Raw genomic sequence first — 25,340 nt, forward strand, 5'->3', positions numbered from 1 at the left:
TGGCAGGGGGATGGAACTAGACGATCCTTAAGGTCCCTTCCAACCCAGGCCATTCTGTGATTCTATGATGCTTAATGTTCCATTCTTTTTATAATTTGGCAGTTCAGGTTCAGAGCTGCACTGTCCTTCCTTAGGATTTGCCTCCCTTATCACAGTATGGTCACTCACCATTTCTCTTACCTAGTACTTTCTGGGCTCTTGCCCATAGAGAGAGAGATGACAGAGATTGGCTTGAAGCTCTTTAGCAAGACTGGCCATGCTGAAGCAAGGAAGAACAACTCTACCTCCACAAAGGATGCACTGGGCTCTAAGTGAGAATTTGGTAATGTCCTGCCCGGTATGTTCCAGGCATTCATTTCTGTAAAATAGCCAAACAAACCACTTCCTTCATGCTGGGCTACAGAGCACTTAATCTCAAGGGAGCTGGTTGGTAGGAAGTCAAATTTCAGGCTTTTGGCTGTTGTGTCAGTGGCCTGTATGGAAAGAGCCATAGTTACAGGGCAGTTATGTAGACCTACACACTGCCAAGATCTCCCAAGAGGCACAAACTGACACCTGACTGTCAGTAATGTGTCACATTCCAAGCACTAGCAGGATGTGAAGACAGAACTAACCTACCCATCCAGAAACATCATTGCTTCATGCCAAGACTGAGGCATGTTGGCAAGGTATTGCATTGCTGCTGTCAATGCCTCTTTTTGGTGGGTAATGATAATAGCAAATAGCAGTTGAGGGGACTTCAGGCTCCACAGCTGTCATTTGCCAGCATCACACTGACCTTGGAAAACAAAAATAGTTAAACAGAGTTTATTTTTGTTAAAGCTGCAAGAGGGCCACATGAGACATTTTCCCTAGGTTGAAAATAATTTCTTAGTAGTGGAAAATCTCAAGGCACCTCTATAAATCATCTAAGCCTCTCCATCTCTGCACTATGTTTAGCATAGTCCTAATATCAAAATGGTGTGTGCATTTTCCTTGACACTGCTGGCCACCCCTCAGGGCATTATTGAAAGACCATATTTGACAAACTAAACTTTAGCCTTTGGCAAACTCATTTCCTAATATCTTTCTCCCATGAACATCATGTGCCCCAAGAAAAGAATGAAGAATGTGTGCTTGGCCACTCCATGGCTCTGTCATCAATCAAATACATGTATATGAGTATGTGCTCATTTGTTTTATGAATCAGTGCATATACTCAGGTCAGAATCTCAGTTTTATGTTAAAAAGTAGTTCTAGCGCCATGAAAACTTTTGAGGGTACCTAATTCAAATGTGAAGTAAGGGTTGATGTCTTCTTAGGCAGACGATCAGAACGAAGTCTCATCTTCTACAAGAAGATACACTTATGTGAGACTGAAATTCTGATGTGGGAGTTAGATATATACATTTTCCTTTCAAAAGAGTGACTAGCTCTGCTCTTCATTCTCAGCTACCAGTATAATGTTGAATTGTTTTCCTCTGTCTTTCTTCCACACACACATATTTTCCTTTGCCATCAGTGTCACAGACAGTCCAATAAGAAACTGAAAGCATCCCATGAACTTCTTTTGGAACACTTCTGATACATCCTGCTGGCTGCACTGTACAAACATGGAAATGCACTCATGGAAACCTGGGCTTATGTAACTCACTGTCCTGTTTTCTTTCAAGTGTACAGAAGCTGAATGAGTTTCTGCTGAGTGATGAGATTGGAGATGACAGCTGGAGAGGTGGGGACAGCTCTGTACCTTACGAATCGTGTAAGAAGCACACAGGACTTGTAAGTTCTGTTTTATGACACTGAATTTCAAACCAGAGAGGCCACATAGCCCCATACAAGGCCAGTGGCCAAGCTGCTAAGGCTTGGGAGTTTTGGCTTCTAGCCTGACTCTAATATTGACCAGTTTAACATCTTCTCTGTCAGGGTCTCCGTGTTTCTACGACATGAAGGATCCCCAAACATGTTCAAGCATTGCTAAAGTGGCAGTGGAGAAAAAACTAAGCCCATAAGACACCAGCACTTAAACATGGTTCAAACTCAACATCCTTAGTTCTTGTAAAAGGCCCAGGTGGATTTCCTGTGGTTGTGGGGTTTGTACTGTATATTTCCAGTACATCCCATCTTATGTTGGGCATCCTTAGGTAGGAACAATTCTTGTGGTGGGAAATCCAGAACTGAAGGTGGGAAAAACAGCACCAAACTTTGTGAAATAGGAATTAATTCCAAGATGCTGTTTCTGGAGTGCTAAATATATAGAGTAAAATTTGAGGACAAAAAAACCACAAGGGAGATTATTTGGGAAAAGAGATCTTCTTCATTATGACATTTCCCCAAAGCCACATATTTCAATTGTTTGAACCCTTTATACAATTTGAAACTTACAGTGTTTTGAGGAGGATGACAGAGCTGGAATTTGAGAGGGTTATGCATGGAAAACCAAAAATCAGGTATTTTTTGTACTTCAGTTAAAAGTGTTTAAAACATTACACTGGTGAAACACAGTACTGTGTCTTTATTATCAGACATATTGATAATGTTTGATAATATGAAATGTACTGGTTTCTTCTTCTGAACTAGAATGGTGGTAAGAAAGAGAATAGATTGTTTGCTTTGTAGAAAAAAACAAATGCTGTCTTGAGGATTCCAACTTTTCTCCATTTTTCATTTCACTGTGTAGCACACCAAGGCCATCAACAGGAGACAACCCTTGAGGTATCAGCTTGAAAGCTATGAACAGCCAACAAGGAGACAGACACGTCCCATGGAGATCGATGATGTCGCCATCAAGGTGGGTTGAAAACATCACCACATTCTTTACGAGGAGCAAGTCCTCATGCAACAGTTCAACTTTTCTCCATTTTTCATTTCACTGTGTAGCACACCAAGGCCATCAACAGGAGACAACCCTTGAGGTATCAGCTTGAAAGCTATGAACAGCCAACAAGGAGACAGACACGTCCCATGGAGATCGATGATGTCGCCATCAAGGTGGGTTGAAAACATCACCACATTCTTTACGAGGAGCAAGTCCTCATGCAACAGTTCCTGACAGTGCCCAATTGCTGCTCTTATTTCAGATTGTCTATTGCAAGAATAAGCCCTTAAATAAGTTGGTGCTTCAGCCAAAAATGCAGTGAGAACAGTTAGCTCTAGACCAGTTCTTTATAGTGATTCCTTGTCTTCTCAGGACACAGAGGCATCATGAATCCAAAGGAACAAAACCTAGAAAATCTGATGTGTAGAAATTCATACAGATTATTCAGATTTTTCCCTTCATGCACTTCTCATTCACTCCTTCGGAAGGAATAGGACCCTTAACTTCCCTGGAAAATTTCCAGTACCTGAAGGGAGGCTACAAGAAAGATGAGAGAGACTATTTGCAAGGGCATGTAGTGATAGGACAAGGAGAAATAACTTCCAGGTGACAGAGAGTAGGTTTAGATTAGATATTAGGAAGAAATGCTTCCCTATGATTATCTGTTTATTGTGTTTCTTACAGTATATTTATTTGTGTATTTACCTTTTCTTATTCCAAACCTTCCTGGGTTTGGCAATCTTTACAAACCAAACTTGTTATTTTTTGTGTGTGTGTGTATAATCACAACTCAACATACTAATCCCAAATTAATTTAGTAACTTATTTTAAATTCAAACCAGACATTCTCTTTTTCCCCCTCATATGTTTATATATCTGACATGTGGTAATTGTTTTATAGGTGACCAATGGATACTTTTCATGGGGAAGTGGCTTGGCTACACTGTCCAACATAAACATCAGAATCCCAACAGGTAGGATAGAAACACACCTTAAACATGAAATATGTAATGTTAAATTGCTGATTCCATTTCTTGATGTTGGGAAAAGTACAAAACTACACATTTAGATTTTTCTAAGAAAAAATGAAGGCTAAAACTGTACACAAAGTCTTGTCCTGTACAGGTCATATAGTTGTAGCATTATATAGATTGTGTGGGTTTTATATACCTATATAGCTTATATAGTTTCTGTAATAGCAGGAACAAAGTCAAGAGTAAGAATAAATATGGAAAAGATGTTTGAAAAAAAATCATTATTTTTAATAGGGAAATTAATAAAAGAAAGAGTGAGAGCCCCAGGCTAATTTTAACCAAATGTTCCTCTAATTCAGTACTTTGTTTCCAGCAGTGGCTACCAGTGGGTGCACAGGGACACAGTTCCCATATATTATACTTTTCCTGCCATTCTCCAACATTACAGTCTTCCAGTTCACAACTATTTTCATCTCAGAAAATTCCTTGAGCCTCATGAAGTTTGTCTGTTGAGAAATTCTCTATTAATTTTCTCTTTCAATGAATTTCTCTTTGTCAAGCAGAGTTCCTGTAATTCATTGCATCCTCAATGTCTTTTGACCAGGAATTCCACAGGTTTACAAAACATTGGTTTGTTTTGGAAAGCTTACATAGGAAGTGTGAAAAGTAGCGACTATTATTTTCTATTCTAAATAATCGTAATATTTTATTTCTTAGTGGTTTTTGTAAGTGGTGTAGAAGTCCTAACACTATCTATTGGTATTTCATGCTATTAAATAGTCTTATGTTTTAGTTTTATACGCTATCAAGTGCTTAGTTTTTCAAGCTGACAGAGAGTAGGTTTAGATTAGATATTAGGAAGAAATTCTTCCCAGTGAGGGTGGTGAGGTGGTGGGGGAAGGAGGAGTAAAGCAAAGCAGAAAAGACTAATAGGTCTTCTTTCAGTTGCAATCACTTATTAATTTGTCCAAATTTTCATGGAATCCCAGACTGAATAATCACTCCCCACTTTTTATCATTTGACCCTAAATAATTTCCCCAGTGTATCACAGTCCCATGCAATGAATGATAATACAGGTTGAAAGAATAGTCTCATTTCTTTGGAGATTAGTGTGTACTTGTACTGTCTATTAATGTCTGTTTCCACAGATGAATACATGCAATATTGCCCATTTATGTAGTGTATGCTAACAAATTTAACCTGTTAGGTCAACTGCTCTAGAACTGGTTCTAGCTGGGCCTTGTGGACTTGAGTGGAACTGTTTGGTTTTTTTCTCTAGTGAAAATGTGCTTGCTGTTTTTGTTATTAACATAGGTCAGATGACAATGATTGTTGGCCAAGTTGGCTGTGGCAAGTCATCACTTCTCCTTGCTATATTGGGAGAGATGCAGACGCTGGAGGGAAAAGTTCACTGGAGCAAGTATGTTTATATAGCTATTAATTGCTGTAGTCATTTAAAGAGGAGGTAGAGATTTGATGTGAGAAATGTGAACTTCATGCCTCAGAACTGCATGTTGAGTGATTATCATCACCCAGATCCTCTCAGGAATGTGCCACCTGAAAACTTGTGTAGGATTTTCATTGCTGTTTTGTCGTGGTTCAGAGCAGGCAGGGCAGAGTGCCTCAGGAGGGGACAGAGGCTAGTCTGGAGATTAATATCTATTATATAGGCCTAGCAAATTACCTGGATAGAAACCATAGGCTGTTCCTGCTCTCAAATAGGCTTCAGTACTCACTATAATTAAAGTCAGCATTGTTATGCTGCTACTGCACACACCACTGAAAGTATGACAGGCTGGAGCTTCTGCAGTGGAGTGGGATCTATGGGGTGCCAGCATGTAGGAAATACTGTATTTCCCACCCAGAGATGCTGCTAAAAAGGTGATATAATGACATGTGAGGAATACTTTTCTCCTTCCCTGATCTCTGCCCAAGCCTCACCTATGGAAGTCAGTGTTAGTCTTCACAGTAATGTGCTCAGAAAGCAGCCTGGGCACACCAAATACCTAAAGAGTAAAGGCTGTGAAGAAACTGTTTCTGAGGAAGGAACTGCCTGTGGGGTCAGGCCTTGGCATCCACATGGATTCAGACCCAGTGAACAAGAACTTCCTACAGAAACCAAGTGGGGCAGCAAACACTGTTCCATCCTGAGCAGGGCAGAGTCTGTGGAAGTATGTGCTGTAGTCCCATGTCTGTGAAGGCTCCAGCTCAGCAAAGGCCTTACAAGTGTTTATTGATGGGATTTTTGATGAATGTGGGTTCTCACAGAAATCACACTCATCATTTAGGAGAATGAAAGTGTATTTGTCAAGCTAAGCATGGAATGAAATGTCTAACCAAGGCAGAGGAGTTTAAGAAACTGAGATACTAAAAGTCCTTCCTCATTCAGATAAACTATTTGATTACAATGGCAGGTATATTAAATATAGTATGGAATTGCTTCTGCAAGGCTTATGCCCATTTTTTGTTACACTGTACTTCAGAAGGCACTCCCAAACACATACATGAAAGCATCATCTCTTTCTCTACCATTGCAATGCTCTGCTGATAAAAGTTTGGGGGTTTTGAATAGATGAAATTTCGGTTTAGTTTATGAGTCAATTAGCAAACAGAGGGAGATGCAAAATCATTCATGTCTTTACTTCCACTGAATGTTCTTCAGAATGTATTTCATGGATGTGATCCTCAAGAAAGCTGGCAAGGAAAGCCTAGGTGTTGTACTGCAGCCTTAGTGCTATAAACAGATTCAAAAGTGTATTTGCAAAGCTTATCTTTACTCCAGAGGAAATTTGACATTGGTTACCAACTTTTGCAGGTCATTGGCAAAGCAGTGTGGAGAAGCCCAATTATTGCTTGTTAGCCTTTTATATGCCCAGGCAATATTAATATTTTAATTTTTAATAGGTTTTACAATATACTTTTCATTTTTAATACATTTTCTAACAGCATAATTTGCCTGTTTAGGCTCTATGCATTCTAGATATGAAGCTGCTTTATTTAGAAAAGTTATATGCTTTTACTTAGACCTTATTTATTTTCCAATTAAGAAGATAAAACACCCAAACTTATGTTGAGTTCTTAAATAGGTTCTTAACTTCAGGTTTTCTGTATGTAAAACTAGCACAAAATATTATTCTTTATATTTCTTGCTTACTAAATGTCATTTACTATAACTTACAGTGTAAACGATACTGAACCTTCTTTTGAAGCATCCAGAAGGTATTTCTGTTTATCACCATACACTCATCTGTTTTTTCAGAATTTCTTCAAACCTTCACCTCTATACTCTTCAGCCATCTCTGTTTTCTTACTATGTCCATAATCATTTACCACAGGATTAACTGACAGTGTTAAATCCAGTGGATCCCAATATTCTCCAGCCATTGTTTTTCTACCTCAGGCTTGTCTGAAAGATGTTCAGTGCTCCCAGTTCCCATTTGACATCACTGGGAGTTTAGTGTGCTCTGTATCATGCAAGGCAGAGCCTCCAAATATGAGGTTATTGTGTACCCTCTCACATGTTTGTGTGTTTTCTGCTCAGCACTGGGTTTCATGTTGTGTGTGACCCAGGCCCTGTGATGGAGCAGGTCACAGAGGGATCTGACTGTGCTCCAGCTGAAGTCAAGCAGTGATTCCACCCCTGGCTTCAGGGAAGGGGCCTGCAGGTTTAAAAGAAGGACAAGTTTAACTAAAAACATGTCATAATGGTGGAGTGGCACACTCAGCTGTGGTTGGGAGCCACACCATAATTTGCTATCCGATAATCCTGAGGACATATTTCCTACTAGTGCATACTGAACTACTGAAACTCCTGAAAGATTTGGGATACTACTGATGGTTTCTAACCAGCTATTTCTCATGCCTTAGCACCCTCTCTCTCCACAGCAAATCCTAGATGCTTATATACAAAGCTGTACCTAATGTTTTGCTGGAAGCATCATCAAAGAGACTGAGAAGGAACCTAATTGCAGCCTTCCAGGACCTGAAGGAGCCTACAAGAAAGATGGAGAGTATTTCCAAGGGCCTGGAGTGACAGGACAAGGGGGAATGGCTTCAAACTGATATAGAGTAGGTTTAGATTGGATATTAGAAAAAAATCATTCCTGTGAGGGTGGTGAGACACTGGCACAGGTTGCCCAGAGAAGCTGTGGCTGCCCCATCCCTGGCAGTGTTCAAGGCCAGGCTGGACGGAGCTCTGAGCAACCTGATCTAATGGGAGGTGTCCCTACTCATAGTAGGGGGCCTGGAAGGCTACCCTAAACGTCCCTTCCGAAGGTGTCCCTGCCAATAGCAGGGGGTTGGAACTAGGTGATCTTTAAGACCCCTTCCAACCAAGGCCATTCTATGATTCTATGAAAAATTTTCAGATCCAGAAGTTGGTACCAGTTCACACTTCCTCCCTCACATCACCTCAGGCATCTCAGAAAAATGCCTGAAATACACAACCTTTTTTGCTGCTGTGCATTGGCAAAACAGCCAGAAGTAAAGAACATTCATACCTTAGTGACACTTGTCATTAGACATTTAGACATGTTTTAAGCATGTCTAATAAGTACTTGGGAGACTACAATGATTCCTTCCCAGTCTGTATTAAACTGCATTTTTTTCCAACATCATGTCAATCCACTGAGGATCTAACAGACTGAAAGGCATTACTGGCCACGTGTGGCTGTGTGAAATAATCTAAAACTTCAGAAAGCAGCAAGTCAAGATGCCATTTGAACAATGCCTTTTTACTACCTGCTTTGATGTTACAGAAAAAAATGCCAAATAACCATTTTTATTATTTAAAATTTGCCTTTGGATTGAAATTACAGTTACTAGATTGAGGCAGGTATCAGCCACTTATAGTAGAATAGAATACAACCTAGAGTGTAGATTTTGCCATCAGAGGAGAGAGTGGGTGCTGTTCTAACAAAAGCATCTAATTTAACATTCTTCCCTTCACTTTCCTAGCTGTTGCTTTGCCTATGTGTTTCCCTGTACTTTTCTGAATGCACATTCATAAAATTAATTTCAAAACACTGATTCTCAGACATTTCATAATGTGGGTGCTTTGCTTTTTCCTAATGTTCTTTATCTATCTACAGTAGAAACAAATACTCTGTGGCTTATGCAGCTCAGAAGCCTTGGCTGCTCAATGCAACTGTGGAGGAGAACATCATCTTTGGGAGCCCATTTAATAAACAGAGGTAAATGTCAACCTCCTTGCCAAAACACCTGGCAGCTCCTTTGAAAGAGGTTTTTTGGCATCTCCTTCTGGAGGAAATTTGTAGATTCAGAAAAATATCAAGCAAGGCACATTAACCCTGGGGTGGATTTAGCTCACCTGATTTTAGCCATCTTAGAAGAAGGTTTCTGGTTTAAGTTAGTCTTTCAAGGCTCCCCCTCTAACCAGAGCACATGTGTAAGATGTCTGGGAGAAATCACACAGCAGCAGTGGCTCTCCATGGAATACAACAGAAACCATACACTTGATTTCCAAGGTGAGATGATTCCCATCTTTGGAGACTACTGACATATTTTGTGTTGTTTAGTGGAGCCTGAGGTTGCCAGAGGACTCTGGAAATAGGAATTCTAGGCATGTTTCCAGTGAGTTTATGTGCTAATCCTACAGGAATCAAGTTCCTGGAGATGCCACTTTACAAAAACTGCAGATATGGAGTGCCTCAAGGGAATAACCTCAGGTTAGTCAGTGAAAGCTGAGGTTCAAAAGCACAGCTTCTGTTGTACCTATCCAGCACTTGCTTCTTGTGTCCTTCTACTAGGTCAGCTAACAAATGTGGAAAAAGTGACTTGACAAATTGCTGATGTTCTCTAAGGCAACACTCTCTCTGTTTTAAGTTATTAAAAATACATCCTGTTCCTCTCAGTCTGTGCTTTGTTAAGACCTATGACTCTGTTCCCACTTGATAAAATTTAATAATGACCAAATACCTCAAAAACCAGATAAACATCAAAAATTTCAGGGACAAGATTCTTCAGCTACTGCATCCAAAAGCTCAATTCAGAGGGGCAAGGCTGAGTTATACCACTGCAATAGTCCAATCCTAGTTTCTTATTAGCTAATCATTTGTGATTCCCGATAGACCTAGAAACCTCACAACAAAATGTCAAGGTTTTGCAACTGGTTTCCTGGTTCTGGCAAGATCAGAAGCACTGTAAGGATCCTTTGTCCTGTAATATCACTCCAAGGAAAATGAAGAGGCACCTTAAGGGAGAAGAGGAATAACTCAGTGGAAAATGGCTTCAAATCCTCCAGAGTCCAACAAAAAAGCTCCACAATAGGGAGGAACGTACTCAGTTTATGTAATGAAATCTTTAAAAAGCAGTCTTGTCAATGAAGAACTCTAATAAATATGTCATTTTTTACAATGCTTAGTTTACAGTGCTCCAGGATTAATTGCTGAATAATCAATTTGCCCTATTTATTTTTTGCAATTATCTAACCCTCACAGTGCCATAAGGACTTAGCAGTGAATTCTAGCTGGAGGTTTTTGTGTTAGCAGAGCAAGTGGCTGCTTAAATAAAAGCAATTACCACATTGTTTTTACAGGTACAAAGCTGTTACAGATGCCTGTTCTCTGCAGCCTGACATTGATTTACTGCCGTTTGGTGATCAGACAGAAATTGGAGAAAGGGTAAATAATACAAATGCTTTTATCTGTGCATGGCCTTTCTACTAAGAATTCAGTCTCTGATGTCACTCAGGCAGATCTACTCTGTATTGGGCAGCCAGACTGGTAAATAATTGCAATTCACCAAGGGTTATTGCAAAAAAGTGGAAGTTTTTCCTTCCTTTTTTTGACCAAAGTCTCCTATATTTTGCCTGCAGAATTTGATTATAGTATTGGTTGCATTTTTCAATCAAAGAATCCTACTGTGCTCACAGCAGCTCTTCATAATTTACACTATTGCTGCATAATAATTTTTCTCCTGATATTATATGAAGATTGTGCTTGTTTATCAACAGAATTAGCATTTTAATGAAGTTTTGGGTTTTTTTTGGAACTCTGTGTAATTATAAGAAATCACATTTCCAAAGACCTGTCATAATGTTTATTCAAAGATGCCTATCTCTGATCCATTATACTCATTAGGGGATTAATTTAAGTGGTGGCCAACGGCAGAGAATCTGTGTGGCTCGAGCACTCTATCAGAACACCAACATTGTCTTCTTGGTAAGATTTTTCTTTTTCACATGGAGCATGGAAAGTTAGTAATAAAATATATTTATGTTAGCTCTAGAAAAGCAGCTATAGGGACTTGTATTCAACTCCTAACTCAAATTATAGAGACAGGAAATAAATATCCATCAAAGGCAGCATCAAAACATACTGGGAGACTGATGAAGGTGGGATTTCCTACAGGGATTAACACTGGAAGAGTAGAACAGATTGTCTAACTTCTGCTTGGCCTCAGTGGTGACCTGCTGTCAACATAGTCCCACTGAAACTGGCAGGAGTGTTGATAAGGAAAAGCACCATAATGCAGCTATTTGTGAGCAATGAACAGACTGAGGGCTCAGCACTCTCCTGCAAAGTGGATTTGGACCAACTTTCCCTTCTCTGTTACTTATTCCAAGCCATGTTGTGAATTTCAGGAGGCTACTGTTCATGAAGAGACTGTTTGGGCCTCTTCAAAATTAATCAGGGACTTCTGCATTTGGAGAAAAAGTGTTTGTATGTTGATACCCTTGTCTGAAGGCTATCTTGTTGCTAGCCACACTCATCAAAGCACAGACCAAGCACATCTGCAGTTTAGTTTTTAAGACATCAGAAGGGTTGCTAACTCTGCTGTAACTTGCCTGTGCCAGTTTCCCATCAAAATTAGGCCCAAGTTTGGCTCTGGAACTTGGCATTTTTTGAATTTGGATGGGAAATTTCAGTTCTGGTGTTCCTGCACTCTTGTCAGTGTGGCACCAGCACTGAACACATCCAGATAAAAAAAATTAAACTGAGTCCATTTCTATGAACTGAAGAGCAATGGATTCCAGCTCAGTGTTCTGTAGTGCAGCCTCCAGCTATTAGAGCGAGATGAAGTGTTAGTGATGGCAGATGCTTTCTCCTTTTAAAATACTATTTTAGAAATACACCTAACTTTTGTATCCTGTCCTAATATTTTTTAATTTGCCTTGGTGGCAGGATGACCCATTCTCTGCACTGGACATTCACTTAAGTGATCACTTAATGCAGGAAGGGATTTTGAAATTCCTGCAAGAAGACAAGAGGACTCTTGTTCTGGTGACACATAAGTTACAATATCTACCACATGCTGACTGGGTAAGAGAAGTCTAGCAGGGTGCAGATTTGCTAATGATGAACATACACTTGAAGCTGATTTATTTTTCTGATTGAAAGGCCTGTAGAATTAGGATTGCATTTCAAACATGACTATTACTTATTGTTCTATGCTTTTTACAAGTACAGAGAAGCATGACTTAGAGACGTCTCAGTTTATGAGCTGTGCCAACAAACTTAAGAAGTTAACTTAAGAAGTTATTCATAAAATATTGATTAAAATGAAGACAGAAATTTGCATAATGGTAATCTCACCAATTCTGAGACATGTCTTGTAGGATCAAGGTCAGCGATTATGGTATCTGTGTTGCTGAGTAGACCTGCTGGATGCTTTGTCCCCTAGATCATAGCAATGAAGGATGGAATGGTGCTTAGAGAAGGGACACTAAAGGATATCCAAAACAAGGATATTGAGCTATACGAACACTGGAAAACTCTGATGAATCGCCAAGATCAAGAATTGGAAAAGGTAAACAGGAGCATTTGGACAAAGATGACCTTTCTGAAGTCATCTTTCTTCTGAGAAAAAGAATGAAAGTTTTCATTTAATTTCAAAAAAATCCAAAGCATGTCAGAAGCAAGTTTTAAACTAGACATCAGGGGAAAAATGCATGAACTGTAAGGAGTTTTAAGGACTAGAATATACTGCCTAAGGAAGTGTGTGGTATATCCACCATGGGTGGTTTGTAAGAACACATTAACCAAACAAGTTTTAAAATTCAGAGCACAACTAACCCTTTGGTGGGACAAGGGATGGACTAAGAAACTTCCTGTAGTATCTCTTAGCTTTTTATTCATTTATTGCCATGAGCATTTAGTATTCTCTAAATACTATTTTTGAAGTTTTTGTCATTCCAGAAGAGAGGAATGAAAGAATGAAAGAAAGAGAGAGGGAAGTAGGTGGACAAAGCAGGATTTTCTGAAAGTTAAATCCTAAAGTATTGTGCTTTTATATTCTGTGAGCTAAACCTTCCAAACAAAGTCTCTTTGAGGTCACTGCAGGTGCTGCTGCAGTGGTGGACAGCTCAGCTCTCAAATTAACAAATAAGTTGCCTTATTACAGGACATGGAAGCTGACCAGACTACTCTTGAGAGAAAAACCCTTAGAAGGGCCATGTACCCCAGAGAATCCAAAGCACAACTGGAAGATGAAGATGAAGGTATGTTTTACCATTTCACTTTATTTACACTATTACCATGTTTCGTTGCCTTTCCACTTAGCTGGAATTTCTTAGCACAAAGTGTGAAGATGTTGATGACATTTGGTAATAACAGTGGAAAGTCCAATACTTTGATCTGTTTACAATATGACTGGTTTATGGGATTCTCCATGTATTCCTCTAAATATTGTGCAGGGATAAGGGAATCACAAAACAAGTTAATTCCTTTTCTAAATCATACTTCCTGGAGTTATTGAGGGATGAGGTAGAAGTAAAATAACAGAAAGAATTTAAAAGAAAAGAAGTTGAGGGATTCCTTTCCTCGAGTGCAGCCTGCATTGCTGTGAGATATATGTTCTTATTATCTGGAAAAAGATAATTTAAATTTCATGTTTATACACCTATGAAATATGTTTTTCCACCAATTATGTTTCAGTATAACATGATCAATTATCATTTATCATAGATAAAGCTTTAGTACTCTTGATTGAGGGAAAATTGAATTTTTTCATGCAACAGATGATAGAGCCTCTGGATGGAAATGTTTGGAGGGCTTTCTAGAATCCTCCATGTGACTCAAATTGCTCTGAGAACAGGTTGGGAAAGGCCTAGTCCCTACTATAAATAGTCAGTAATTAAATATTTTATTAACAAAACTGCACCAAGTCAAAGGCTGACAACTATAGAATTGCTCAAAGAGCACAGGTGAAGTCCTGTGAGAATATGTCTGAAGAGTTTGCTGTTTTAAATGGCAAACTGAACTTTGACTTCAAAACTAAAATTCAAATCAAAACAAAAAATCAAACAAGCAGAGTACAACAAGATCTGAATCTTAGTACTGAATCTGTGCTAACTTGATTAAATATCTGAGTCACAGAGGAAGAAGAGGAAGAAGATGAAGATGATAATATGTCAACTGTCTTGAGGCTCAGGACTAAGATGCCATGGAAAACCTGCTGGAGATATCTAACCTCTGGAGGATTTTTCTTGCTCTTTCTGATGATTTTCTCCAAGTTGTTGAAACACTCAGTTATAGTTGCCATAGATTACTGGCTTGCTACGTGGACATCCATGGACAATGAAAATGATGTCAGGAATGGTGATGATGCTAAGAGCAAATATAAGGTGAGCCATATCTTGGAGCCTGACAGGAGTAAAAAAAGAAAGTAAAAAGTTCTAAAGTAATTATTTGCTGTTCACCTAGAAGCAGTTTAGACTGGAAAGACAGATAGATATAATAAGATCGATTATTATATAGGATGGACAAATTCTTCATGTTAGAACATAAGGCAATTCAAATATTTTAAAGCTTTTTGAACATGCAAAACTGAAACAGAAGCATGTTTGTAGAAAAATAATTGGCCTTTCAAAGAAAGAACCTTGTACTAAAGTTTTCCATCTGGGTTTTTTAATGCCTGAGTCAATGACCCCATTTTCCTAAGCACTGGCTGTCGAGTAATGTCCTGCCAGAGATTAAAAAAAAAAAAAAAAAGGTCTTAGATTGTACAATCTGCTTATAGCTGTAACTTTGACTCATATAAAATAGCTCCCTGGGATCCACTTAGTAAACTTTCATAAGGCTTAAATGTGTTATAGTTATGGCAGATCAGTTTAGGATTTGCTCTAGGAATTTTAGAGGTACTTGAAATTTATAATAAAGTGGAACTTCGCAATATCTCTCAAATGCCTCAATTCTTGAGAGGTTCTACTTGGGTTGTCTAAGTGTCTTGGCTAGAAATCCTTTGCATTTGTCCACTTAGTCTATCTTCACCATTCTAAGAACTGTAATTTCAAGGTCTTGAAGGGTACTCATCAGCAGGGTAGGAGGGACCTCATTCAGAGGGACCTTGACAAGCAAGAGAAGTGGGCCAATGCAAACCTCATCAAGTTCAACAAAATGAAGTGCAAGGTCCTACATCTGGGTCATGGCCATCCCAGGCATATCTACAGGTTGAGGGAGGGTTGAGAAGTAATTGAAACCAGCAGTGAGGAGAAAGACTTGGGAGTGACAGTGGATGAGAAGCTCACCATGAGCAGCAGTGTGCACCTAGCAGCCCAGAAAGCCAATCGAATCCTGGGCTGCATCCAAAGGAGTGTGGGCAGCAGGTCAAGAGAGGTGATTCTTCCCCTCTACTCTGCTCTCGTGAGACCCCACCTGGAATACTGTGTGCAGTTCTGGTGTCCTCAACATAAGAAGGACATGGAACTGTTGGAGCAAGTCCAGAGAAGGCCACAAAGTCAATACGAGGACTGGAGCATCTCCCCTATGAGGACAGGCTGAGGGAGTTGGGGCTGTTCAGCCTGGAGAAGAGAAGGTTGCAAGGAGACCTCATAGTAGCCTATCAGTATCTGAAGGGGCCTACAAGGGAGCCAGAAATGGACTCTCTGTTATGAACTGCAGTGATAGGACAAGGGGTAATGGATTCAAATTGAAGGAGGGTAAATTTAGGCTAAATAATAGGAAAACATTTTTTCCTGTAAGTGTGGTAAGACACTGGCAGAGGTTGCCCAGGGAAGTGGTGCCTGCCCCAACCCTGGCAGTGTTCAAAGCCAGGTTGGATAAAGTCTGGAGCAACCTGGTCTGGTGGGACATGTCCCTGCCCATGGCAGGGAGTTGGGACTAGATGAGCTTCTAGGTCCATTCCAACTCCTACAATTCTATTTTTTTTAAAAAAGGGTGTAGAACTGCCAGATGTTCTAATTATGTGAACTTAATGATGATAGATGATTATGTAATATAAGTGGTGTGACATACTAATTGATTGGTACCAGGTACCTTGAGAACTTTCTAGTAGAAAAGAGAAATGACTGTTTATTTCTAAGATTGATGTATTGGTCATTTTATTAGACATACCATGTAGCTGTCTTCAGCATCCTCTCTGGGGCTGGGATTGTCCTTTGCCTCATCACATCACTGACTGTGGAGTGGATGGGCCTCACAGCAGCCAAGAACTTACACCACAATCTCCTCAACAAGATCATCCTTGGACCAATCAGGTACAGCAAAACTTATATCCCCCCTGAAAAGCTACATGGACAAAACCTGTCCTCTTTCTAACTGAAGTGTACTCCTGTGAAAAGCTCTTGTATTTGACCTCAAAAGTGAAAATAATTAGTTGAGGTAATCAGGAGAAGGAAATTCTCTGTCAGCACATGTGAAATTCTCTCCCCTTTTTTATCTGGACGGAAATGTCAGATAGCTGACACTCCCTTCAAGCCTGGGGTGTCAAGGACAACTTTGAGGACAATTCTAGCTCCAGGGCACCCAGCTCCAGCTCTGAGCAATGGGCACAGTAACAGACGATATGGACACCAAGGCTTCTTCTGACAGCCAGGGACAGGTTCTGTGCACAATAACCAGTGTCCCGCAGGCAGCAGGATGGCCAAAAGGATGCCTGACCAACAAATGAAGTTATTACAGTACTTCCATGAAACATCTGGGGTTGGTGCCCATTAGCAGGAGGCTGAGCAGCAGCCAGGGACAGGCTGTGATCTTTGGAAGGGATCTTAAATCTTGAGGGAATGAGGATTAGAGAGCAGGAGGTAAGACAGTAAGATTTTTGGAAGAGGACACTTAAAATTTCTGTGGTGGTGGTGGGAAATGCCAAAAGAAGTATGCAGGTAGTCAGGCTGCAGATACTACGATCTGTTATGTTATATTTATTGCTTGGTTTTGGAAAATGGCTGGACACAGCTTTGTGTTCTGTCTGTCTGGACGTTTTATCCAAAACTGGAATTCCTTTTCAGGTAATTTTTTGGTTTTGATTTGTTCAACAGGTTCTTTGATATGACTCCCTTGGGGCTAATTCTAAATCGCTTCTCTGCTGATACAAATATCATTGATCAGGTAGATGTATCAATATATTCTGTTTTATTCTATCTTGGCTTTGTGAATTTTCACTTAGCTACTGAATAAGATGATGTATTACAATATACAGTAGAGAAAAGCATAGCAAAACCAGGCTCTGGGAAGGATAACAGGCACACTCAAAGTAGTAAGTACACACATTTGTAGTAATGAGGTAACCATTAGAATTAACATAATGGGAGAGAGTGGCTCTTAATTTTTTCATATGCAGACTGTTTGTTTCTGTTGGAGGATCTGGATTAGCAAAGCATCAGACTTTGGGCTTAAAACAGGAAACAACTTTAAATATATGGGAGTAGATGTGACAAATGAATGTTTCACCCTGGCTGTAGCACATCTGGATTTAGAGCATTCAGGGAGAGAAACAGATGCTTTGAGTATGGCTGTGCATTAAAATGTTTGGATGAGAAACAATCCTGGATGAGAAACAATCCTGAATGTAAGGGTGATGGGAATATGGAAGAAAAATCAAGAGGGTCTGGAGAAAGAGCATTCTACTTCTGTAAGTATCTGGGATATCAAGAACCATTTTGTCTTCCTTGCCTGTTATATAAATGAGGTGAAAATGGCTCCTATTTCCCCATGATCATTGAAACACTGACCTTTAGGAAAAAAACTTACTGACTTCTTTATTATCCTCTTGCATTTGGCTATTAGACCAACAGAAACATGAAGGCTCCTGATATAATGAGAATATCAATGATTGCACAGTGGTATCGTTCCATTTTTCCTATGGTCCTCTGTAGGAAAAGGCTTATAGTGGTGCTGCTGGTGATTTTTGTTTGATGCATGTTTTTTATTTCATTCTAGCACATCCCTCCTACGCTGGAGTCTCTTACCCGCTCCACCTTACTCTGCCTCTCAGCCATTGGGATGATCTCCTATGCCACTCCATGGTTCCTTGTTGCTCTCGTGCCTCTTGGGATAGCATTTTATTTCATCCAGAAATACTTCAGAGTTGCTTCCAAGTATGTATTAGAGAACTGTCCTGAAAATTCCTTCAAAAAAACCTAAATTGTACATAAGAATTGTGAAGGAACATGAGGATATAGGAGCTCTTATAAGGGGAAAATAGCCTAGGCATCCTACTTTTGCTGCTGAGGCATGAGTTTGAGACATACATTGGAGGATGTTTGCAGCTGACCTGACTACAAATGGAGTATTTGGGGAAGCAACACCAGTTGTATCACTTTTGTATACTGTTGGCTGTAGGTAGACCCAGATGAGCATAAAGTTTGTTTATCAACTGAGCATCTGCTCAAAGATCCTCTTTGACCTGTTGAGAGTTAATAGAGAATGGAAAATAACTCCTTGGTGTACCAATAACCATGCAAACTAGTGAGAGGTTGATCACCCCTCTAAGTCAGCACACACACACACACACACACACACACACACACACATATGCACCCATTGGCTCTGCAAGTCCATAACTAACTTATTCATTTTATTCCCTTACAGTTTTCTGGGAAAATCTGTCGCGGCAAGTGATATTTTTTCAATCTGTTGAAATTAAACCCTTTTAAATCACTTGCGAGTCATTCAGGGATGACTTGTGTACTTTCAATGCACAATAGAAATTAAAAAGGCAATTTATCTCTACAAAAATTAGTCTTGGGAAATGTAAGATTAAGAGATAGCTTCAGCCAGTATTTATAATTCCCTTGCACGCAGTACTTTGCAGGCATATAAGCTTCACTAATTTTTAGAAATGCTAATATTTACAATATTTCTTGCAGCCCTTTGACTCTTTGTTGTATTTTCCATTACATCTTTCAAAAACTTCTGTGTATTTTCCATCCTAAATTTGAAAGATATTTATCATCAAAACATAAGCAGCAAATTCAGTTCTGTATACTGCCACATTCAGCATCGTGGGGAAGTTCTCTCTCCTGGCCCATCTAATGCAGTGAGTGAACATAGCAGGATTTTGATAGAGTTTAAATCTCTAATGATCTGCCTTCTCTTCTGTTTATACAAGTGACTGCTAAGCAGATGGCAAAGTGCTACACAAAGATGTATTTTTCTCTGTGATTTGGCCAAGATTCCTGTTTCAGGAGACTGGAACTTTTTGGACTTAAATATCATTGCTCCATGCAGGTCTTGGAAGAGCCACTGCTGAGTAATTAAGGAAATGTATCATTCATATTATTTTGCTGTCAGTGCTGTCTCTATTTCAACCAATGTGGTAATGTTACCACTACAAATAGAAGATCTGCCATGGTTATTCTGTACATTCAGCATATTGTGGTACTTACAGATGTGAGAAATAAGGCAAAGTTTATGTGGAGACACCTGGTATAGCTGCAATAAAATAGAAAAGCTTACAGATACACAAACTCTATTTTATACCTGACCTAAGAATCACAAATAACATGCTATAAAGTTTAAAATCAACTGTTCTGAATTTAAGTTAATTATATTAATAACTTGGAATGTTTGAAAACAAAAAGTAATTAGGATCTGGTTAAAATGGACAGCAGGTTTTCACCTAGGAGAGACATGATCATGTCAATTACACTGGGGGACAAAGAGAAGCTTAGCTGTGACCAAAAGTAGATTGAGGAGGTGGCAGGGAGGTGATTCAAAGGCTCCTATGGCAAAAGAGGAATGCAATATTCCCATGCCAGTGTCTTTCTGTACTATAGAAATACCATTTTGTGTGATCCTGAAAAAGAATATGTGTAATACATGAAATGCCTGTTCTTGTCTGCGATTCAGTAAAATTTCCACAGATAGAGATGTTTACATTGTAATGTGTGTGTGTCGTTTTTTGTCCTCCCAGGGATCTCCAGGAACTTGATGACAGCACCCAGCTCCCTTTACTCTGTCACTTCTCTGAGACAGCTGAAGGCCTCACCACCATTAGAGCATTTGGGTCAGTAAAACAAATTATTACAGGGAGGCTTGGTTTCTGGTCTGGCCTGTGCAGCTTGCCTGGAGCATGTCTGAGGACAAATTGTTGGATTTGATGAGCTTTATTAAGCCATGTCATAAAAAAAGAGAGATTTTGTTTTCCTGTTTCATTGCCATGCCTCTAAAACCTTTTGCATGTTTTCAGTAACACACTGATTTATCTGTATTGGTTTTCCACTGAGTTAAGGATGATTACATTTTTAGCATATGATATTTAAACTTGTAAGGAGTCTATTTTAACCATGCTTTACTTGCACAGCAGGGAACTCTCCTTTGCTAAGCAGGCACAGGCACTGCTCCTTCAGAGCCCCCTTGCAGGATCTGCAAGCTGTGCTATCCAAGTGCCCCTGAATTGGTTCTGTACTTAACCCACTCCCTGGACAGGGAAACATCATTAGAGCACTCTCCAACTGAAAGTCAGTGTGAAGCTTGAGAGACTTTGCAAGAACACTACAGCAGAACAGACCCTGGTCTTAATATTTAAAACCTACCCTTGTCAATCAAAACTGAAAAATAAATTTCAGAAGATTCTGAGAATTTTTACAACTTTGCATACACATATTTTTTCTCCACTTACTACAGGAAATATAGCCCAAATTCTCCTTGTATATTCAGTACATTATAGCTAGCATGACTCTGTCAAAGTGCTTGATGTTGGTCCCCAGAAAGTGCAACTTGCACTCATTCTGTACTGTGTAGAATTTCAAACTAGAGCAGATCTCACTGCAATGCCATTTACACACCTGTTTGATCAGCTGAAGAATATTCTACCACTTCCAGCTAGCTTTAGGGCCTGGACTATTATTAGTATCTAGTATCTATTAGTACAGAGCATTGCAGTGATGACTGTGGCAGAACTAGCAAAAACATTGCTGTGTTGAAGAGATGTGAGTCAGTGATCACCAAGAAAGGTTTTAACAAGCTCTGTCATCCAGAATGAGGTATTTGAACAGTAAGTCATCATTAAGGCCTGATGCTGGTGTATGCTGAGTGCTTCTGGAAAGGCTCAGAGTGGCCTGAGAAAGACGAAAGAACTTAGCACTTTTTGGAAGTGGTTCAACTCTTCTTTACCTTACAAAAATCAATGTGGGCTTGGATGAGAGACCTAAAGGCAACCTGAGGGAAGGACTGGGTGTTGCAACCATCACTTGAATTTTCCAGGATCTCTGGTGCTAAACAAAGCCATTTCATTTCCCTGTCTGTGCTCCACTGTCAACCAAACCTGAAATCTCCAGCAGGTTTTGTCAGCCAGCTCCTATTCACCCATAGTCCTCTTAGTCATTCTCTGCAGTTTGAGTTCAGTATGTTCCCGAATAAAATAGAGCAGCTCCTCACATAACTTACCACAAAGTAGTATAGTTAGATCAGAAAGCCATCTCAGTGACCTTTGCTGGTTGTCATCTGACAGGATAAAAGTCTAAAACTGCCCAGGAGATGAGCTGAACATGGATGAAAACATACAGATTGAGCATGTCAGATTTTCCATTAGGAAACAGGAGTTTTGCTGCCAGGAAGGCAGATGAGCAGAATAGTCTGTGCATCTTTGCTCCTCCCCCTGTCATTACTGTTGCCAGTTGTTTTGGGGAGGTTGTTTGCCATGATTATAAGATATGCAGAGGGAAATAAGATATCAGTGAGAAATAGCTGAAAAAAAATTAGGGCTGTTTCTGGCAGAACAGGAATTACAGGTGCTGAGACTTTCAAAGGGAAGAGCTTGCCCTGATGAAACAGAGGATGAGCTGCTGACTGAAGATCAGCTAGTTTGTTCAAATGAGGGTATTGAACAGACAGTAGAATATGAAAAAAATGAAATAGTTTCCATCTGACTGTGCAAAGAACCATGAATGTAATACACTTACACCCAGAGAGACTTCCCCCTCCCCTCCCAAACTGTACCCTGGCTCTTAGGTGCTGTGGCATCCTTGCACAGGTTTTGAAATGTTATGGGCATTATGTGGGGGAAAAACAAGTGACATTAGAGGTAACACCACTAATTTTTGTAATACAGAGATGATCTATAGCTCTTCCTCATTGAAGTTTTCCTAGATGGTTAGGCAATGTGTGACTGGCTGAGAAAACAGCTGAGCTGAGTAGTTGAAAGGTATTGATCTACGGATTAATCTATAGACCACATTAGTTGAAACTAATGTCATTCCCGTTACCTTAGAGATGTCACTGCTGCTGAAGAGCCCTGCAGCTGGCCAGGTAGCCTCTGAAATCAGGTTTTAAGCTGGCAGGTGAGCCCTCTGCTCTTGCTAATGGCTTGTGGAGAAGTGAGGGGCCATAGCAGCACTCACCTGTGAGAGGACTGGAGGGCAGCCAGAGTGCACAGCTATAAAAGGTGGATCAGCTCTGGGAAGCAAAACCTGTCCCTAGCACCCCAGCACTGAAGTCTCTTTGAGGGGACAGGCTCTCTAAAAAAAAATTGGCCAATATAATTGATTGATGAACAAATTCTTTCCCATTATTTGTGTAGCTTTGCCTGCTTCTGAGGGGTTGTGGTGGCAGGTGTGGGTCCTCAGGGAAGAGGTTTTAACCCAAATTTTGGCAAAAACAGAAAGGCAAAAAGTTTTGGTTTGGGGGAAGGAGAGGCAGAGAAGAGTTAATGCTTCATCCTTTTGTGTCTGAGTGTGTAATGTGTTGTAATATGACAACTTTGCTCTTGGCAGGCACGAGGCCAGATTTAAACAACGTATGCTGGAACTAACGGACACGAACAACATTGCCTACTTATTTCTGTCAGCTGCCAACAGATGGCTGGAGGTCAGGACGGTACGTTCAGTTTTGTCCCAGCCATGGTTTTGAAACCTTGGAAGCAAACAGAGACTTTGCCTGATGCAGAGAAGATAATAAGGAGAATTAATCTGGTGATGAGATAACACACACAAGTTCCTTAAAATAGATCAGGATTGCTATGTTATACTCAAAGGGTTTTTTCAGCTTTCTTGGCCAGGAGTAAGAAAATACAAGTCTCCCTCATCTTTTGCTGCTATGCTGTCTAGCATCTGAAGAGAGTGCAAGAACAAACATTTACATAATTTGAAATAGGGCTTTTACTACTACTGTGCAGCAACTGCAGGCTTGCTGCAGCAGGAACTGCTTTCAAAGCAGAACATGGCTTTTTAGGAGCTTTGTGAACTATATCATTGCTGTGCCAGGGCTGTTTTAGGCACCACTCACCTTCTAAGTCCTGAAGTATCTCTCCAGCAACAGGTTTAATCCCACAGCTTTATGTGAAACCCCTTCTTGCAGTGCTCTTACTGCAGATGTGAGGTCATGCTGTTTGTGATTTTACTGTTTGATACCACAAAAAATGGCAGAACCAGAGTCCAACTGAAAAAAAATGACACCAAGCTCCTAGGTTTTGTGGGGGTTCTCCAGGCATAGACCGTGAGGGACTTTCCTTGCAAGGCAAGGCAAGAAAAGGAAAGCAAAGTCCTGTAATTTCCTTATTCATCTGACACTGAAAGAGCAGTGAATAAACAGAGCAGTGACCTGATTCTGCTAGACACAAATAGCAACAGGCATGATTAATCCCTACATCAAAGGCTGTATACTCACCTTCTTTTCCTGGTACGCTGTTGGAGCAACAAAGTTATGCTCCATTTCTTATGATGGTAAAGCTTTCCCTTGTGCATGAAGCTTTCAGCTTCTTACAGCATCCAAGATCAAGCTGAACTTGCTTCCAAATCTAAGACAGATAAATAACAGAGCAACAGCCAATCCTGGAATATGCTGTGGCAATGCCTGTTAGTGTCTGGGTCTTAGACTTGCTTGCATGAGGAATGAATTTTATCCAAGAATATGCCTTGCTTCATCATAGCATTAGAAATCATGTGGTCTTGCCAAGCAATAATTCATTTAGCTCTGCCTAATGGCCTAGTGGTACTAATATCACTCAAAACTTTGTAGGATTTAATAGGATCTGTTAAATCCTGTTCCAGCTGCCGATGGAGACTCAAGAACATTGTGCTTCTAATTCCCTGTAGATGTTAATCAGAGAAACCCAGAATCACATGGTTTGGGTAGAAAGGGACCTTAAAGACCATCTGGTTTCAAGCCTCCATGGGCAGGGAGACCTACTAGACCAGGTTGCTCAGAGCCCCATCCAACCTGGCACTGAACACTGCAGGGTAGGGACCAGCCACAGCTTCTCTGGGCAACCTGTGCCAGTGCCTCAGCACCCTCACAGGGAAGAATTTCTTCCTAACATCTAATTTAAACCTACCTTCTCTCAGTTTGAATCCATCACCCCTTGAGTCTGTCATCTGCTCATTAACACTTATAGACAGATGAACTAGGCCCAAGTTTCAAATCTCAGAAGGAAAGATTCCAGGCAGGATACTGTCAGACAGGAGGAAAAAAAATGGATGGAAAATGCTAACTCTGTAATCCAAAGTAAACATAACTCAGGAATCAGTGGGAGAGTGGGAACACCAGCAGTCTCATGAATCAGGCACCTTGACTACATGTGATCACGTGTGGCATTTACTGTGAAACTGAGGTACACACTAAGAAAATGTGTTCCAGCTCCTGCAAAACTTGAGAGAAGTCAGATCTTCCTAATACAGCCTGCACAGCAATGTCTGTAAAGCAAGTCCTCACCACACAACAGAGCTGAGATCCTTCAGGTACCTACAGAATCACTCTGAAACTCTACATGCTATGGCTCAGCAGCCCATTTGCAGCATCACAAGTGCACAGCTCTGCTGCATTCAGAGTCCACACTGCCAAAACCCACTCCAGTGTTTCACTGCAGGCTGTGAATAGCAGGCTCAGAGATGCCTTCACCTTGCCCAGTGTCCCACTGCATGAGGCAGACACTATATGTCAGTCTGTCCACCTGTGCCAATAAAACAGGTACATGACCTGGATAAATTCTATCAAAAGTCTTCATGGACTTTGTGAAGTCAATGATACTTCCCTTTTTTTGGGGAGGCAGACCCATGTTTGAGAATACCTGAAGGAGAGTGGAGAGACTGAAACTGTTTTGTTTTAGTGGTAGGAATTAGGGGTGACATTGTTAGGTCACTCTTATGATTTATTGTTTAATGTGCTTATTAGATTTTTTGATACCTGCTCTCTTTGAGGTGGACACAATGAGGTACCCTAGCCCAAATGGATTTGCAGAAATTACTGGTCTGTTTCACTTGTGTTCAGCAAGTTCTTTTAGCATGTTTCAGGTTGGGCACCACAACTCTTGACCTTTCCCAGGAAAAACAAACCAAAATGAAGCACTAGGTGTCATTATACAAATATTTTTTAGTGAAGTGAACCTGCTCTGCAACTCAAAAAATGTTCCTGTTGCTGCATTTTAATGTTGC

At 40.2% G+C, this 25,340-nt stretch overlaps 1 protein-coding gene across 4 annotated transcripts in view; it reads left to right on the top strand.

Moving 5' to 3' along the window:
• The window catches only part of ABCC9 (ATP-binding cassette, sub-family C (CFTR/MRP), member 9), a 58,117-nt gene that overhangs the window by 20,599 nt on the left and 12,178 nt on the right, over window positions 1-25,340 (top strand). For 3 of the 4 annotated variants that reach the window (XM_009073814.1, XM_009073815.1, XM_009073813.1), the window contains exons 13-29: window positions 1,653-1,761; window positions 2,660-2,770; window positions 3,699-3,771; window positions 5,087-5,192; window positions 6,953-6,991; window positions 8,863-8,964; window positions 10,329-10,413; window positions 10,873-10,953; window positions 11,917-12,054; window positions 12,416-12,541; window positions 13,136-13,232; window positions 14,110-14,339; window positions 16,081-16,229; window positions 17,010-17,079; window positions 17,911-18,068; window positions 19,886-19,978; window positions 22,686-22,788. In XM_009073814.1, coding sequence (XP_009072062.1) covers window positions 1,653-1,761; window positions 2,660-2,770; window positions 3,699-3,771; window positions 5,087-5,192; window positions 6,953-6,991; window positions 8,863-8,964; window positions 10,329-10,413; window positions 10,873-10,953; window positions 11,917-12,054; window positions 12,416-12,541; window positions 13,136-13,232; window positions 14,110-14,339; window positions 16,081-16,229; window positions 17,010-17,079; window positions 17,911-18,068; window positions 19,886-19,978; window positions 22,686-22,788 — 1,870 coding nt within the window. Of the gene's footprint in view, window positions 1-1,652; window positions 1,762-2,659; window positions 2,771-3,698; window positions 3,772-5,086; window positions 5,193-6,952; window positions 6,992-8,862; window positions 8,965-10,328; window positions 10,414-10,872; window positions 10,954-11,916; window positions 12,055-12,415; window positions 12,542-13,135; window positions 13,233-14,109; window positions 14,358-16,080; window positions 16,230-17,009; window positions 17,080-17,910; window positions 18,069-19,885; window positions 19,979-22,685; window positions 22,789-25,340 lie in introns of all 4 variants that reach the window. The other variant, XM_009073812.1, reaches the window with a different exon arrangement.

The sequence above is a fragment of the Acanthisitta chloris genome, unplaced genomic scaffold (assembly GCF_000695815.1).
Source record: "Acanthisitta chloris isolate BGI_N310 unplaced genomic scaffold, ASM69581v1 scaffold3564, whole genome shotgun sequence".
NCBI classification, from domain to species: domain Eukaryota; kingdom Metazoa; phylum Chordata; class Aves; order Passeriformes; family Acanthisittidae; genus Acanthisitta; species Acanthisitta chloris.